Source organism: Echiichthys vipera (assembly GCF_963691815.1).
Source record: "Echiichthys vipera genome assembly, chromosome: 10".
Lineage (NCBI taxonomy): Eukaryota > Metazoa > Chordata > Actinopteri > Perciformes > Trachinidae > Echiichthys > Echiichthys vipera.
Window position 1 is genome coordinate 19,479,587 of NC_139835.1, and position 16,054 is coordinate 19,495,640.

A 16,054-nucleotide genomic window follows, 5' to 3' on the forward strand; every position below is an offset into this window, starting at 1 on the left:
GGATTGTTTATAAAAAAAAGAAAATATTATTTTGAGATTTTCCCATCCAGGTTGAGTTTTGAGCCAGATGTGTGACGGAATCAACAAAACATACAAATCTTTAATTTTAGTGTTGTATAATGACTGGCATCTCAATGATGTCAAAAAGAAATGTACAGTGCAAAATCAAATGACAGAGTTCACAGCTTTACTTGACATTTATTTATTTGCAATATTAGATTTTACACAATTTTGAATTTACAGGAACAAAACTATCCATATGAAATGTTTAATTATGCACAAATAGTATCATTTTCACAAGTAAGTTAAAAAAAAAGAGAGAAAGAGGGACAGTTTATATTCAGGCCAAGATGGAACCAAATGGCACTGGCATAATTTGAGGGTGATATAACCTAACAATCAATTTAGCCAGTCCTATCAGGACAGTGTTTAGGTTTATTTTACACATGTCATGTTGGCCTCAAACTCAAAACTTGTGTTCACAGAAAATTCAATGAAATGCTATTAATTATTAGACAATATGGGATTCCTAATTACCAAACAAACACAAATTTAGGAATAGATTAAAGATAAGGCAAAGTTAACAAAAAGCATGCCCTCTCAGTCTGACGGTTGAGAAAGTGCTTTAGTCAGTCAGACCAAACATTCTTATTGTCTAAATCTTTTTGACAGGATGATCCAAATCTCAAACAACCTCCATGTGCAGGTGTATCCATGACATTCAAGCTTTTTGCCAAAAGGTGAAACAAACATTCTACTATATGCCTTTTAGTTGCAGGTAAAATAAATAAGGGGGAAAAAAGTCATATATCTAATTTAAACCTAAACTTCAAAAGCAATCGTATTATGGAAAGAATAAACATGAAGGTTCAAACAGCCGCTGACCCATCAACTCCTGACTGACCTTCTGACTGCAGATTCTCTGAGGGGGGGGGGTTTATGTTTGCTGCAAGATGTTAACATGTAGTGGAAACCATATCAAACACAAACGTCACATTTCAAAATATATTCTCATGCACTGGATCACTTACAGTGTTTCACCATGGCATAATAAAGTCAAATATCTGAAAGCACAATCTAACGTGTTATTGTGGGGAGAAAAAACATTTTCATCCCCTACAAAAATACAGTTTTAAACACTGCCGCTTCAGATTGCCTCAGCGACACATTAAAACAGTTAAATGACAAACTATTATTACACTATTCTGAAAGTTGTTATCTGTAAATGTATGGCCTGTACAATGTATGTACTTTTGTACATAAAAAAAGCAATTCTATTGCCTTGCTCATACAAAGGTTTGTTATCCCTCACAGGTGACAAGGCAGCGTCAGGGATGAAATGTTTGAAGCTTCTCTTGGCTCAGACATTCGATCCCTGGACACAAGACGGCTTATCATAGGCTAATACGACAAATCAAGGCCCTTTGAGGAACCTCCAGCAGAGCTAAAGTCAGTTTAATAAATTACATTCATCATAAAATAGAAGAGAAAACATTTTAAAAGTGTTCTTTTCTAATGTTAACTAGTAAAATATGCAAGTATATTTCTTATATTCCAACCAATAATGTGTAAAACTCACACATTCACAACAAATGGAAAAAAAAGTGAAAAAAAGAAAGAAATATCTCTTGGTGGATTGTCCGAGTTAATAACACAAAAGTGTACACGTTTTCATAAATCTTATATCAGTCACTTGAAAGGACATTAAATGAAAGCCCGATATCTGCTCAAGCTGTTTGCAGAACAGGAAACTAAAACTTAAATGAAAGATGCTTAAGAGAACGTTACATGAGTGAAAACAGTTTTTAACATCTTTTTTTGTTTTTCACTTCAGACACAATACCCACTCTGTCTGCTGTCAGTCAAAGAAAGACGGGTAATTGCATAATGTGGCATCAACAACACACAATTTAACTTCACCAAACTCCTTAAAATCTACCTTACTACATAAAGTATCTTACTGTGCTGAAACTAAGTAGGAGTCAATGTCATACACTAATCATCTTAAAAGTGAAACAAATGAAGCAGGATATAAACTCTTACACATAGCACACACATACAAAGAAAATTAATTAAAATACTAATGCACTGACATAGCGTTGTAAAACATTTCTTTCTAAATGTGACTTAAGTAGAGTATAGAGTCCATCAAGTGATTTTCACACAAAGCCTTTTAAATATGCACGGATATCCTCATCTGCAATTCTTCAGGCACTTGTAACATTCAAAAAATACAGTACTGACAACTGTAACATTAAGACTGACAGTCCACACAGTACTCAACTCTTCCCTTATAGGATTACAGGTTCTTAGTTTGAATATGAGCTGTAGTAATTCTAACACCCTTAACTCTCTATGTTAACTCTAATGGCTGCGGAGGCTGTTCTTAAAAACATGGTTTGCTATATGTTCAACTTGAACAAGGAGCCGGTTTTCACAAAGATATTTTGGACTAGTCTATAATGTCAAGCCAGTCCTAATGTTGCTCTTAGATTAGTTTAATGCAAGTTAGGCCGTCTCAACAATAAAAAAAGTGAGCAACTCTACCACCAGGCTAACTCAGAACTGAGATCATTCCATGGTAACAATCGGGGTACACTCCCCCTGGTGTAATGTCGTATAACTGTTTTACCGGCATTTAGATCTACTTAAGATACTCCAAAACTAGACAGCTTTGTGCAACAGATTCATTTAGACATCCCAGATTTGAATAGTAGTTTGTCCTAAGTCATAGTCAGAGTCTATCTTTGTGAAACTGGCTCCTGAAGTGAAAACCACTTACAGATACATCAACAGGTCAACTATCACTGTAGCATAATCCAATTAGTTGTTTTTTCTTTAATTATAAAGAAGGGAAAATGTAATGGTTTGAATATTGTTACTTCACTGCCTTAAAGAAAAAAAAAGGGCCTGCAACAAATGGATGATACAGTATTTTCTCTCAGCAAACATACTGTATATGCAATGCAAAGGCACACCAGGAGGTGGAGCACTGATTCTGTTCTCAGGGGATGACAGGGTAATCAATTTACATGAACTACCCTCAAAACATCTGTCCTTTTTTACAATGTGGGGTTTAAAGTTAAAAGAAGTGTGTTTTACTAGTGTGTTTGACATATTTAAAGCTGGCACTAGATCAACAATAACTAATGTGAAAACCTTTTAGTTTACAGAAAACATTCAAGAACGGAAAACAAAAGGTTCCTCAATATCTTGAGGATACATTTTTAACAACACAGGGCCCCTTTACACCTGGTCTTAACATGTATTGTTTTCAGATAACATCCGTCATGCTCATCTCTCTCCTCTTGTAATATTTACATCTTTTAAAACGGTCAGTGAACAACATTTCTGTTTGTTTCAATATCAGTTAATATTAAGGTGTTACTTATGTATCTGCACTGCCTGTTTGTGTTTGATCTACACATGTTTCCTGGTTGGATTGTTTCAGAAATTCAAACTTTTATTTATGAGTATATTATGCAGTACGGACTGGAGACACATTGTGTATTGTGTGTATCAGCTGATTAAGAGGCTAAATGATCCTCTGACTTTGTTAGAATTGGTTTGAGAAATAGAAACCAGGATTTTATGCACATTACTTATGTTGATGCAGGTGTAATGGCGCGTGCATACAATAATCTTCTGTGACACTGATCTAACACTAGTAATTGAGCTATGTAATTTATTATGAGAGCTCAAAATACTGTCTACAACTTTTTATCAGTGATGTTATCAGCATGCAGCTTGCTGTAGGTTGTGTGTGGTGTTAACAGAATATTTACAGAGCAGTTGTTTGTTGTCCTTAACAGCAGCAACACGGCACTGACTTCTGTTTCTGGTGGTTACTTGAGGATGATCTATTTCAGGGGCAAAAGACAGTCACTTAGTGGTTGCATACAATGGACACATACTTAAAAAAAAGGAACATAAAGAATAATCATTGTGATGGATATCAAATTGATAAAATGAAATGAAAAAAAAAAACCTTAAACACTTAAACTCTTGTTATTGGTCTTCATTTTCCCTTAGCTCTTTAATGTAAAAACAAACTTTCCACAATGTATGACAGTCTTTTTTATGGCTTTACCATTACATAAAATTTAAATATTGCATGAGCATGTTACGCATTATTTTATACACATTTCCTAAAATGAACAGGATTAAATAACTTCACTGCAATCTAAAGTCTTGTGTAAGGCTCAGCTGCACAACATACATTTTTTATATTTGTGCAACGTTTTAACCATCGATTGTATATAAATATGGACCGATTAAAGGCTTCCCCAAGGGGATTACCAAAAACAATTACAGTTTCATGTATAAAATAAAACCCTAATTATTTTCCCAGATGATAATAATATAATAATGCATTAAACAATTACCTAAACAACTATTGTGTTTTTAGTATTCAGAGAACATTTGGACTGCATATTGAGTAATGAAACAGACACTGACATGGAACAAAGCAAAAGAAAACATGCAATAAAGAATATTTGTAACACCACTATTTGCAGATGAAAGACCTAAGTAAGTGGTGTCTGTCATCAGGGAAAGGGTTGAGATTGTTCAGCTGAAGGTCTACAGATGGATGAAGCTTAATTACAGGCAATGCAAGCAGGGTAATGCTGCGCTGATGAAGCAACTCCCCTGATTTAAAGATGAAGCACTTATTCAAAGCTCAAGGATTTGTGACAGAAAGCTTTAAAAGGAGCAAACCTGATTGGCTGGTGCTGTTGCTGCGTAGGGGACACTTGTGGCGGGAGTAGTTGCTGCAGAGACAGTAGCAGGCGTAGCACTGTACATCATGGGGACTTTTTCAGGAAGGGAACCATGAAAGCAATGACAAGGGAGGTGGAGCATTATGGTAACCATAGCAATGTTTTTTCTCTCTTGTCAAGCAAATACAATATGACATCAGCAGCAAGCCATCATTGGGTTAGACCAGCAGATGGCATGTGATCACACAGCAAAGCGAGACAGCAGGGGAGAACATAACAGGAGCTTATAAGAGATAAAATTAGGAAATCTGTCCATAATTTGATATTCCAAAAGAGACCACATGTACAGAAATGCCACCTGATATAATCAAAGTGCTTTTATGGGCGCTTCCGCTAACGGCGGCGCCATGTAAAGATGGAGTTTTGTTGAGCTCCTCATGAGGAATAGTAATTTCACAATATTGCTCTTTTAAAGTTATGTAAATCAACCTTTTGATAAACAAGTCAAGTTGATGATGACAGTCTGGATAGTACGTTTAATCCATGCTGCGTGATCATTCTACAAACAAAGTCCACCAAATTGCTTAAATGTATGTCTGTTTGATGACCTTCAGTTTTATTACGAGTGAGTTTATCCCAAGACTTGGTTATCAAAAAAGCTGCAAAAATAAGCAAGAAAACAAAATGCTGGAACAAATAAAAAGTAAGATCAATATGAAAGCTTCACTTCTGTTTTCCATTGATAATGAGACACAGTATACAAAATGAGGAAGGGACCTACCGATGCTGTTAGTGGGCGTCATGCAGAAGACGGAACCTATGTGAATATCAAAGGGAAAGAGAGACTGTATTTTGACTGACATATCAATATGGTCCACACTGGCATAAGCCTACTGAATAAATCATACACAAGTAAGGCTTATAGTGTTTATACAGTAAAGATGTAACAGATATGTAGATTTAAGGGATAGTTCGGAATTTCTGAAGTGGGGTTGTATTAAGTACTTATCCATAGTCCGTGTATTACCAACAGTAGACGGCAGTCAGCACACGCCCCATTTTGGAGAAGAGGGGAGGAATACAGACATGAAATCTAAGGAATGTACTGCTAAAAATATTTTAGCAGCATAAATGGACCACCTGAAAAATATATCAGTTTAACGGTACGCTTTATTTAACATATTGTCATCACTTAACCCGGCTGTCAGACTCCTGTTTACAAAGGGGACCTTAAGCTGTTCAATGCCCTCTTCAAAGCCCCCGACCTCCATTGATAAAAACAGGTCTTGTTACCTCAGTACAAAGGAGCTGCTGGTCTACTACTGCCTTGACCATCAGTGAGTTTGTGTTATTGTGTGACTTCGGTGTTTTAAATGGTTATGAACAAGTTCATTGCTTCTGTATCTGTCATTCAAAGTAAGGGCCTCTACACTTCCTATTCATTTTTTAATCCTATAACCCTAAGAAAACATTGTTGAAATCTTCTCTCCTGTCACAGTGGTTACTGTTCTCCAATTTTGCTCCTTTTTTCCCCCACAAAATAAAGGTTTCTGTTGAAGTGCCTTGGTTATTTAAAAAAGCATGCTAGTAAAGCAGTGGTGATAGCCACAGCGGCTATTCTATCAAATTATGAACAACTCCTGCATAAACAACAGTTTTTCAGAATAAATCAAGAATTAATACTTGAATACTTGAGGTGATACACTGACTATGGATAAGTACATATAATACTGTATATAATACAACACCACTTCAACAAAATCCCAACTATCCATTTAAATTGAGTAAAATGATACATCTTAGTTTGAAGTCTCTTATTTAAGCCAAGACAGAAAAAAGCACCAAAAAGCTCACCTGTGGGATAAAATGCAGCAGTGGGGTGCTGCAGCTGTGTGTGCAGCTGTGTGTTGGCCAGAGCCTGTTGGTAGTGCAAAAAGCTGGGACTGAGGAGAGAGCTGGCCCAGCTGCTCTTCTCAAAAGCTGGTCTCTTTGGTAGGGGTACACTGTAGGGAAATCCCTGAACGGAAAAAAGAGGAGACATGACAAAGCAAAACTTTCCATTTTCTCCGTTCAACTACATTAAAAAAAAATTCTTATTATTTAGTATTCATTTACAAAAAATATGGAAAAACGGCACACACAACTACACAATAAAGATGACAGTTATCACATAGTGGAAAAATCAAGCATGTTTTAGGATACAAATATGAATGGGATAACCAAATATTTTAAAACACCTACTGAATTAAGCACTTAAAGCTACTGATAATGACTGTGTACACAAAGACTATATGAGACTTGAAGAAGCTTTGAAACCACAATGACAAAAATGAAAAGTTATAACAGTACAATTATTAGCTACAACCAAAGCAAAAGGTGAAAATACCAGGTCTACAGTTGCCTCGAGGGATCGCTTCATTGCTTTGGCAGTCGACTGAGTCTTTAAATAGCAGGCAGCGAGCACATGATGGCAGTGGGCCAATGGGATTCAAGCGTTTAACATACAGGTAACAGCAAGCAGAGGTGCGTCATGGGGGACAGCATTGTGGATAGGTGAGAAGGGGAAAACAAAAACAAAATAATCTGAATGTAGTATACCACATAAAACACAATATGCATGCACAGTAACCAAAATAACTGATTAAAGGACACACTAACTAAAGACTCATTCATTAGTAGGTCAACATGTACAATTAATCAATAGCTTTGGCAACACAGATTTACAATGATAGGGCACAATCCTAAATACTTTCACACTGTATATCGATCACTATAACATTACTAGATCTGAGTTTATTAATTGTAATTAAAAAAACTACCATTACCATAAAGCAATAATTGCAACTATGCACGCAGTATAATTTTGGAATGTCATAGATACATTGATTTTACAGGTTTCCAGAAGGGATAACAATGTAATGCAAACGAAGCACTGAACATTTTTATTGTTAAATGAAAAATGACTTCTGAGAGCTAGCCAAAGGCAGCAACACAAATAAACCGCTGATATAACCATGGATGCAATAACATAAAACACAGAATGTGGAGCGACATTTACTACATTCACACTAAGGGTTTAGGTGGAATGGCAGATGCCTCCTCTACTTGTACTGTACACAAGAAAACATACTGTAATTGCTTCAGTGAGCTTAAAATATCACCTAAATTTCATGCAAGAAAAATATTATATAAATGTAAGTAACCATAGAAGGTACTGTACATGAAAAGTGATGTAGATGGTCTATGGATGACAAGGAAGCACATTTTTACCGAAGCCACATGTGAGGGACTTTAAAATGCATTATGTTTAAAGCAGTTGAGGTAAAGATTATGTTATAAACCTGAACCAAGCCAAGAAATGTTTTAGATGCAATAATTGGAAAAGGAAATTACTGAAATTATGAAGTGGAAAACTGTCGATTTGGTCCAGAGTACATAACAAATGACTTTGCTCTTTTGTGCACTTTCCCATGTAGGCAGTTATCACAAAGCTTAGCCATTACAGTGATTCATACTGTATAGCACATAATAAAACTGTGGCACAAGCCATTTCTCACTTAACTGCAATATAGCACTGGTTCTGTCCACAAAGTATATGGTGCATGTGCCAAAATAGAAAATGCACATCTTTTGATTGGACCTGTTTAAAAGGCACAAGCCTTGAAATGTCAGCAAAAAGCACAGCTCCATTATAGAAACTCAATATGCAAGATTGGAACCTGCTATTGCTCTCTATTTGATTGACGGGCCTTTTAGTACAAAGACTAACATTACCATAACCAGCTACCATAAATCTCTTCTCATCTCCTCCTTCTTAGTAATGTTTCCTGGTGTCATAAAAGGTGTGTTTACAATCTGCTGTGTGTAAACACAGGATTAAAAAAAAACAAACGCCAACGCATATTAAAAGAGAGACCGAGAATGTGCAAACTTATTTTAATTGGATCTATGTTGGAGAGTTAAAGGGGGGATGGGTTGGGGTGTAGTGCGAGATCTGAGGCAAAGATACTGTGTTCTATAAACAACAGGAAGTAAGTTATTGTAGTGTGGCCTGCTGATTTTGCTCAAAATGTGACTCCAAAACAACATTCCTTATTTGAGTCATAACTTGGTCAATCCCATAGACATCGTTATCTCTCTAACGTCCACAAATCCACATAGAAATCCTAGAAAAAAGATGATCATTATATCTCTGGAACTAGCCTGGAAATCATTAAGTTTTCTTTGGTGAGTACATTTTTAAATTAATCAAGTAATAGTTGTCTGTACATCCAGTAGCTAATTCGCCATACTTTTAATGGTGCCACTTTACCAAAAAGGTAAACAAGTATAGGCTAAAAGGGAAGCTCTTGAGCTGCAGCTTGTGTACCTCACAGTGTGACTCCATGAATCCATGGCAACATTATATTTCCTGTTTAGAGGCAGTGAGGTGGGGTTGTGGAGGTGGGGTAGGGTATAAGAGAAAGGCAGTGGAAACGAGAGGTAAATAATGACTGATGGGAGCGGATGTATTTGTTAGGGTGTTGAGTTTAAATATCAACAATCTTACTCCAGAATTGCAGACTCCACCTTTTAAATGTGCCATTACAAATAATTGTTTACAAATATACTGTATACTAGTGCTCCACATTCAGTGATGTCATGGCAAACATAATCAAACCAACAAGCACTAAAATCATTGTGTATGTGTATTTTGTTTGTAAAACACTTTTCAGTAATCAGAAAGATAAGGCAAAAAAAAGATAAGACTCTGTCTCACCATGGCTGCAGCTGCGGCCTGGGCTGCCACAGCTGTGTGATTGACTTGCTGTTGACTGGATTTGATTTTGGCCTGCAAGTGTGCAGGCGGGTGAAAATACTTGCACTTCTCCCTGGAGCATCGGCTCTTGATGTAGTCCATGCAAACAGTGACAGTGTTGTCTGTGGTGTCAATCATTGGGCTGTCACTGGGGTGAGCGAAGCGGCAATCTGTCTCCCCTCTTGCACAGTTTCCCCGCTGAAACTCGCGGCACACCTGAAAGGAGCAATTATGAAGACAGTGACAGGAATTTAGCAGTATGAAGCGAGATTATGTCTACCCAGAGAACTACTAATGTATTTTTTTTCCACGTTAATGCACTCCTTGTGGTGCATGAATACCTCTAGTTTGTCTGTGCGCTGCAGCTTCTGTGAGGGAGAAGAAGAAGAACACGAAGAAGATGAAGAAGAAGAACAGGAGCTCTGGACCGTAACAGATGGGCTCCCAGAAACAAGAACCGAGGTGTTGGAGAGGTTGTCTGTTGGGATGAGGCTCATTCCATGGCTCAAAGGTGTCATATATGAACCATAACCAAGACCAGTATTTGTGCCCAGTCCCTGTGTAACATAAATGTCGGCAATGAGGGAAAATGTTATGCATACATTACAAGCGAGACATAACACAAAATTTCCCCTCCTAATAACTATGAGAACCTTACCACGGGCTGCAGGCTGGATCCGGGGATCATGAACTGCATTTGTTGGGCAAGCACAGCTGCTGTTGTCTTCTGCTGGATGAGGTTGTTGCGCCCATTTATCTCTAACTGGGTTTTTAAGTGTGAAGGTGGATGAAGATACTTGCAGTTTTCTCTTGAGCATCGGCCCTGTGTTCAGAGCAAGTAGAAAAGGCATAAAGAGCACTCAAGACTGCAGGACGACGATACAAATATTCCTCTGCAAAATCTCATTGTTCCTTATCATAAAATTTGTTGAGTTGTTCTTTGAAAACAGTGGATTTAACTGTTTTTAAACGACGCATTTCACGTCATCCCAGTCTGACGAAATCGACAAATCTGGGGGCTTCTGCCATGACAGACCAAAAAACGGTTCATCCGAACACAATGCCCACATTGCCCTGCACAGACCTGGCTTAAAATCATCCAAGTATCTCTTCACATAATACTTTCTCCTTTAGGTCTTTGAAACAAGCCTGCAGTACCAATACAATGCCTGTCAATCAAGCATCTGTATTAGCTTAATGAGAGGTTAGCTGTCCTCTATATTCAAATTAAATAAGCTAATTCCACATAATTTGCATTTCTCCCAAGAGATTTCTATTAATTATTTTTTAGTGATAATCCATGTAGGTTTAACTGTCGTAATGTTTCATTAGCCTGGATATAGCTGTGAGAAAATGCAGTGCCAATAGAAAGAATGTACTGCCCTTTTAAAGGCTCAGTAGGCAGGAAACCTAGAAAAAAGATTTGAGGTTGAGTTTACACAGGTCTCATCTCCTCAGCTCTGACCCTAGCTCTTCCCAGCAGACGAGCACTGGCATCTGATGCACGCGCTTCATACACGCACCTGACAGTTCCTGCTCAGGGCAATCGCCAACTTGCCAAAGCTTCTTTTCTTTTTCTCCGTTATCCTCCATAATGTCCAAGTCATTTTTTTTTTTTTAACACATAAGCGATAGTAAATAGTATTTATATTTAGGCAATACTGAACAGTGCCGAAGTAGTTCATTAGATGACCGGGGTGACTGAAATGGATGACTAACTTTACTCATACCTCTATGAGTATGCCTACGCGTCCCTCATTTCAATCGTCCCGATCATGATTGCAATTGTTAAAATTATAGAAGGGAATTTACTGTTACTCTTGGCAAACTTGTGGGTATGTGAAGGCGTTTGAGACGGAATAGTATGATTCGGTAACGTAGCAACATAAACCTGAGCTTGTATTAGCCGCAGCCGTATGCCTTTGGCTACGGTAAGCAGGAGGCTTCCGTCATGGGGTAGATTCTTTGCAGGCTGAAAACAGAGCCTAGGAGAGACGCAGAGGTCTGATCTGCTCTCATATCACTTCATTCACATTATCCAGAAGGTTATTTTGGATGTTTTTGTTTAATACTGACAAAAATAAGCTGCCTACTGAGCCTTTAATGTCTACCGTTTATTGTTATATGACTTTGTGCAGTTTTTTAGTTGAAAGTTGAAAGTGTGAATATTAAGTATGCCTTGTGTATTTCACTATAGGTTCATGTGCCTCAGCTATTACACTAAGGTCAAAGACAAGGATGTTGTTGTCCATTTACTACTCTATCTTGACAGTAAAGCTAAAGTTGCATGACGTGATGTACTTCTCTGCTGTCTGGGATTAATCTTCCAACATAATGCAGTTGTGAGAGCTGGCCACAGGAAACGGCTCAAGTTTGTGTATCAGCAAGACTCATCTGCTTAAATGGAAGTCATGAGATACTAGTTACAATAGCGAAGCATGTGCACATTCTCCTGTACGATAAAGTTAACTCTGTTAGTACTAATTGGTGAATGGGTAAAGAATTTTGACAGCAATTGTTTTGACCTGTAAGTGACCAATCAGGAGTCAATAAAATGCCAATACAATTAAAGTAAGAGGAAAACATTTGTTTGGGAAGCACAACTTGGGCAACTAGCTCTATTTGTCCCTTCATAGATAAAGGCTGAGGGAGAGTAACGGCTTCTGAGTTAGTACCAGTAGACATTATACAAGTAGCCATGTCAGTAACAGAAATTTGATGCCTCCTCAGACAGAAGCTTATTCATGAAGAAGAGCTGCAACATCCCCACTTGACTACAACAATGGCTATCTTAACTCTATATTTATATATCTATATAAATATATATCTTTATTTCTTTTATCAACACAGCATGTAATTCTAGTTTAAAATAAGATAGAACTATGTTTGATAGGGATTCAACATCTCTATTGTGCATTATAAATAGAAATACATCTATTCTTACATATATTTGGCATTTCTATTCTTTAATTTATTGCAATTGAGCGGCTGACATATATGCCTATACCGATATATCTGCAATGAGCAGGACTGGTCTATTTCAAAGCAGTACGCCTTCTGAGATCTTTAAACCATGTCTAAACTTAATTCAAAATATATTTATTATGTATTTCAAATAACTTAAAACTTAAAAATAACTTAAAACGTATAACCCATAACTATTAAATATTAAATCAATCCTGATAATTTTGAAGGCATTTGATACATGGTGTTTTAGCCTAAACTCATCACTTCTTGACAATTAAGATGAATCAATACATATTGTTTTTAGATAAAGTAAAAAGGTAGCTACTTAGTGTTAAACCTTAAGCCCAGGCTCTTTCCCACTGGGGCAGAGAAGAGGCTCTCTGTCCAGACAAGCTGTGTATAAACTGCCTACAGTAAGGAGATAAGACGATGACTCAACATTAGAATAATCCTGGGGGCAAAGCTGTATTGTGTGGTGTGATAGTGAATGTGTGAGAGTGGATTATGGAAGCCTTGGTCTCAATCAGGGCAACTGAGCAAACAGGAGAACAAACTGTTTGTAATCAAACTGGCTGCCAGAAATAGTTTATAGTCTTTGTAAGATATGTGTGCAGTATTTCTTACCTTCAGTGAGTCAAAGCATGCAACAACTCTTCCATTGTCAACTTGGCAGCTCTTCGGTGGATGGGCGAATTTGCATTCCTCATCACTACGTGAACAGTTTCCTCTCTGAAACTGTCGACAGACCTCCAGAGTAAGCCATTTTGTGTCTCTTACTGAAGAAATGTTCAACGCCATGTCCAAAGGTTATGATCATAAATTGAATTTTTTTTTTTTTAAGTCAATCTTATTTTTGTCTCATACACCAAAACCTGTAGGTTGGCTCTATGTGCAAAGCCCTGTTTTAAGACAACCTGGTGAGTCCTCCATCAGCTGGAGCAGAAAGATCAGATGACTGGTCAATTACTGAGAAATCACCCATCAAAAGGAAACAACTGCAGATGTGTGTGTTTTTCTGTTGCACGTTCAAGTGTATATTCCACAGATGGTGCCCATAAATATCACACAAGTGAGGGGAATTGAATGCAGACTTTTCAATTCAGTCATACATTCTCAGGTCATTACTCTATGTCCTCTTATATTATGGCTCTATTTTTATAAATGTAGGTGCTGAAGATGTGCAAAGTGGTGGCAAACGACTTTCAGCTGAGGTATCCTGTGTTGGTGCTTGAGTCTGGCCTTAAAGAAAGCGTAGGCCAGAAATGTGGACAGACCAACTTCAAGTCAGGGATATCTTCTCAAAGGCACTTTTTGTTGGTGATCTGAAAGACAAAAAGCATTTGTAGTATAGAATTTGTATCCAAATACAACAAAAAACATTACAATTATGGTGCGATTCCCTGAAGGACAATCTACAGTTGGCCCATGTAGAGATACCATAAACACTGGTAGCAAATTTATTTTATTTGATCTACTATAGACTTTTCATTATCTAAAGTCATCTGTTCTTTAGCTGTTTACAGCAAAAATCTGGTTTGGTTAAATAATAGCAAATGTGATCTTTTGTAATTAGTCAAGTTGTATCTAGTCATGTCAGACTCCTAAGAGACTAATTGTTCAAGTCATTTCTTAAACAAAAAGCTCCGGTCATTTTCTGGTTCCGGCATCCCGAATGTGAGCATTGGCTGCATTTGTCTCTTTAACATCAGAGTGAACAGTACTGTTCATAGCAAGGAAGACAAGGCGCAGGGCTCCATCAAAAGCATTAATTAGAGACATTAGACATTAGAGACCGGAAGTCAGGCTAACCCTCAACACTGGTAACATCAAATATACTGTATGTCCCAGGGTCAAACACTGAAACTACACAAGATACTTAAATTAGTCAGCAGTGTTAATTATACAACTTGAAAAACTCTTGTACTTGTAAAGTTAGTTATTATATTATTTTTGTGGTTTAGTGGTTAACTTAACAATAATTCCTCATCACGTTGATCTCTCAGTCATTCTGTTTTGTTTTATTCAGCCTAATGTTGCTGATGGTAGCTAGCAGAGAAAACAGATGCTCGTTATTTCATTTTAACAGACTATTTTAAACTTCAGAACGTTGTGATGGTTGTTGTACATGCAATATCATGTCTGCACATTTCACAATTGATTTCACCACGCCATCAACAAAAATGTAAGCATGTTACAAACACAGAGCCACAGTTGCGCTAGTCTTGGTTGTGTAGCCGAGTGGTAATCGATTAATCAATCACTCAATCAAAAAACGAATATGAGAGGCCAAATCCATAGATCAATAAGATGCCTACATTCCTAACAAATGTTATTGATGAGTAACTTCTTTCCTGGTCACTATAACCTATTTTTCCATTACACTGGGATTCTCTATTTGCTAATACTGTCGGATGACACGAGCACTTGGTGCCAAATTGCTGCCATCGGATATGCTGACATTTGGCCCAGCAAAGAACATACAGAATTTAGGCCTAAAGCAAGGCAAAGCTTAAACACACAACATGCTGGGAGTCAAATACAGGACCGGGTAGTCAGACCAGCACACTAACTGGTAAAACACACAGGAAATTGCTGAGCAGACAGAAAAGATGTTTAACTGATGAGCTGTATAAATATTTTTTGAGTTGAGCACTTTTTCCATTGAGAGCATGTAACATGGACTACAAATGTACAAAGACTCAAAACGCACACATTCTTTCATAAAAGCAAACAGAACAAACTCTGCTGTTGTTAACCTAGATCTTGTGCTATAACAGCCGCTCAGCTTTACTGCATGCTATCTCCCAGCATACTGCAGCAAATTCCTCTGGGCGCAAGTCAGGAAACAGAGCACGGAAACCTACCTCTCTCACTTCATGTAGCACTAAAGAACTTCTGTCCCCGAATGAGAATCTTGATTAGAGATGCAACTATTGAGCAGCCAAATTGCTAATGTAATGACCACAACAACAGCTTTTAACCCCGTCTCTGTCCAACGGATTCAGTGAGCAAAGATTTTATCTTCACAACAGTAAAAACAGATTGCCTGTCTAACTCTCGCTGAAACATTTCCAGCCACCCCCCTTCCTGTCTGGGTGCCAGCCCTGAGGAAACCCCTCCCAGTCAGAAATTAGCCAATAGAAAACCAGTAGCCGATGCACTGTTTGTGCACAGCTTGGAGCAAGATACTGTTGGCAGTTGATCCTTTATCTATGAACTAAATGCAATTATTAAGAGCAAACGGAATTCAACACAAAAAATAATAAACCTACTAACACCATACAAACCTTTTATCCTGTTGATATGACATACAGAACATGTAGCAAGCACATGAATGTAGCCGGTATATGCTTTACATAGTGCTTTGAGAGCAGGAAGTTATTTACATGGCTGCAATAGCTCCAACGGTCTAAGTAGGCTTTTATTTAAATTTTGTGTACTTACAATTCCTTAATAAGCCGGGTTTTCAACTTTGTTTCCATATTGATGTCAGAGTACAACAGAGGTTTTTGTTTTTTTATATTTGTATCTTTTGTATAAATAGTCCTGTACCACTAAATTTACTGTT

The 16,054-nt window shown here is 37.5% G+C and overlaps 1 protein-coding gene across 1 annotated transcript; it reads right to left on the reverse strand.

Moving 5' to 3' along the window:
• Window positions 1–213: 213 nt before the first annotated feature.
• On the reverse strand, window positions 214–15,527 carry LOC310952922 (muscleblind-like protein 2a). The gene is made up of 10 exons (XM_083921766.1): window positions 15,351–15,527; window positions 13,111–13,808; window positions 10,178–10,342; window positions 9,861–10,076; window positions 9,481–9,735; window positions 7,108–7,161; window positions 6,576–6,738; window positions 5,503–5,538; window positions 4,720–4,814; window positions 214–3,860 (listed from the first exon to the last, which is right to left on the reverse strand). Exons 2-10 carry the CDS (start codon window positions 13,282–13,284, stop codon window positions 3,846–3,848), a joined length of 1,173 nt encoding a protein of 390 aa, XP_083777892.1. The 5' UTR covers window positions 13,285–13,808; window positions 15,351–15,527; the 3' UTR covers window positions 214–3,845.
• Between the last annotated feature and the right edge of the window lie 527 nt (window positions 15,528–16,054).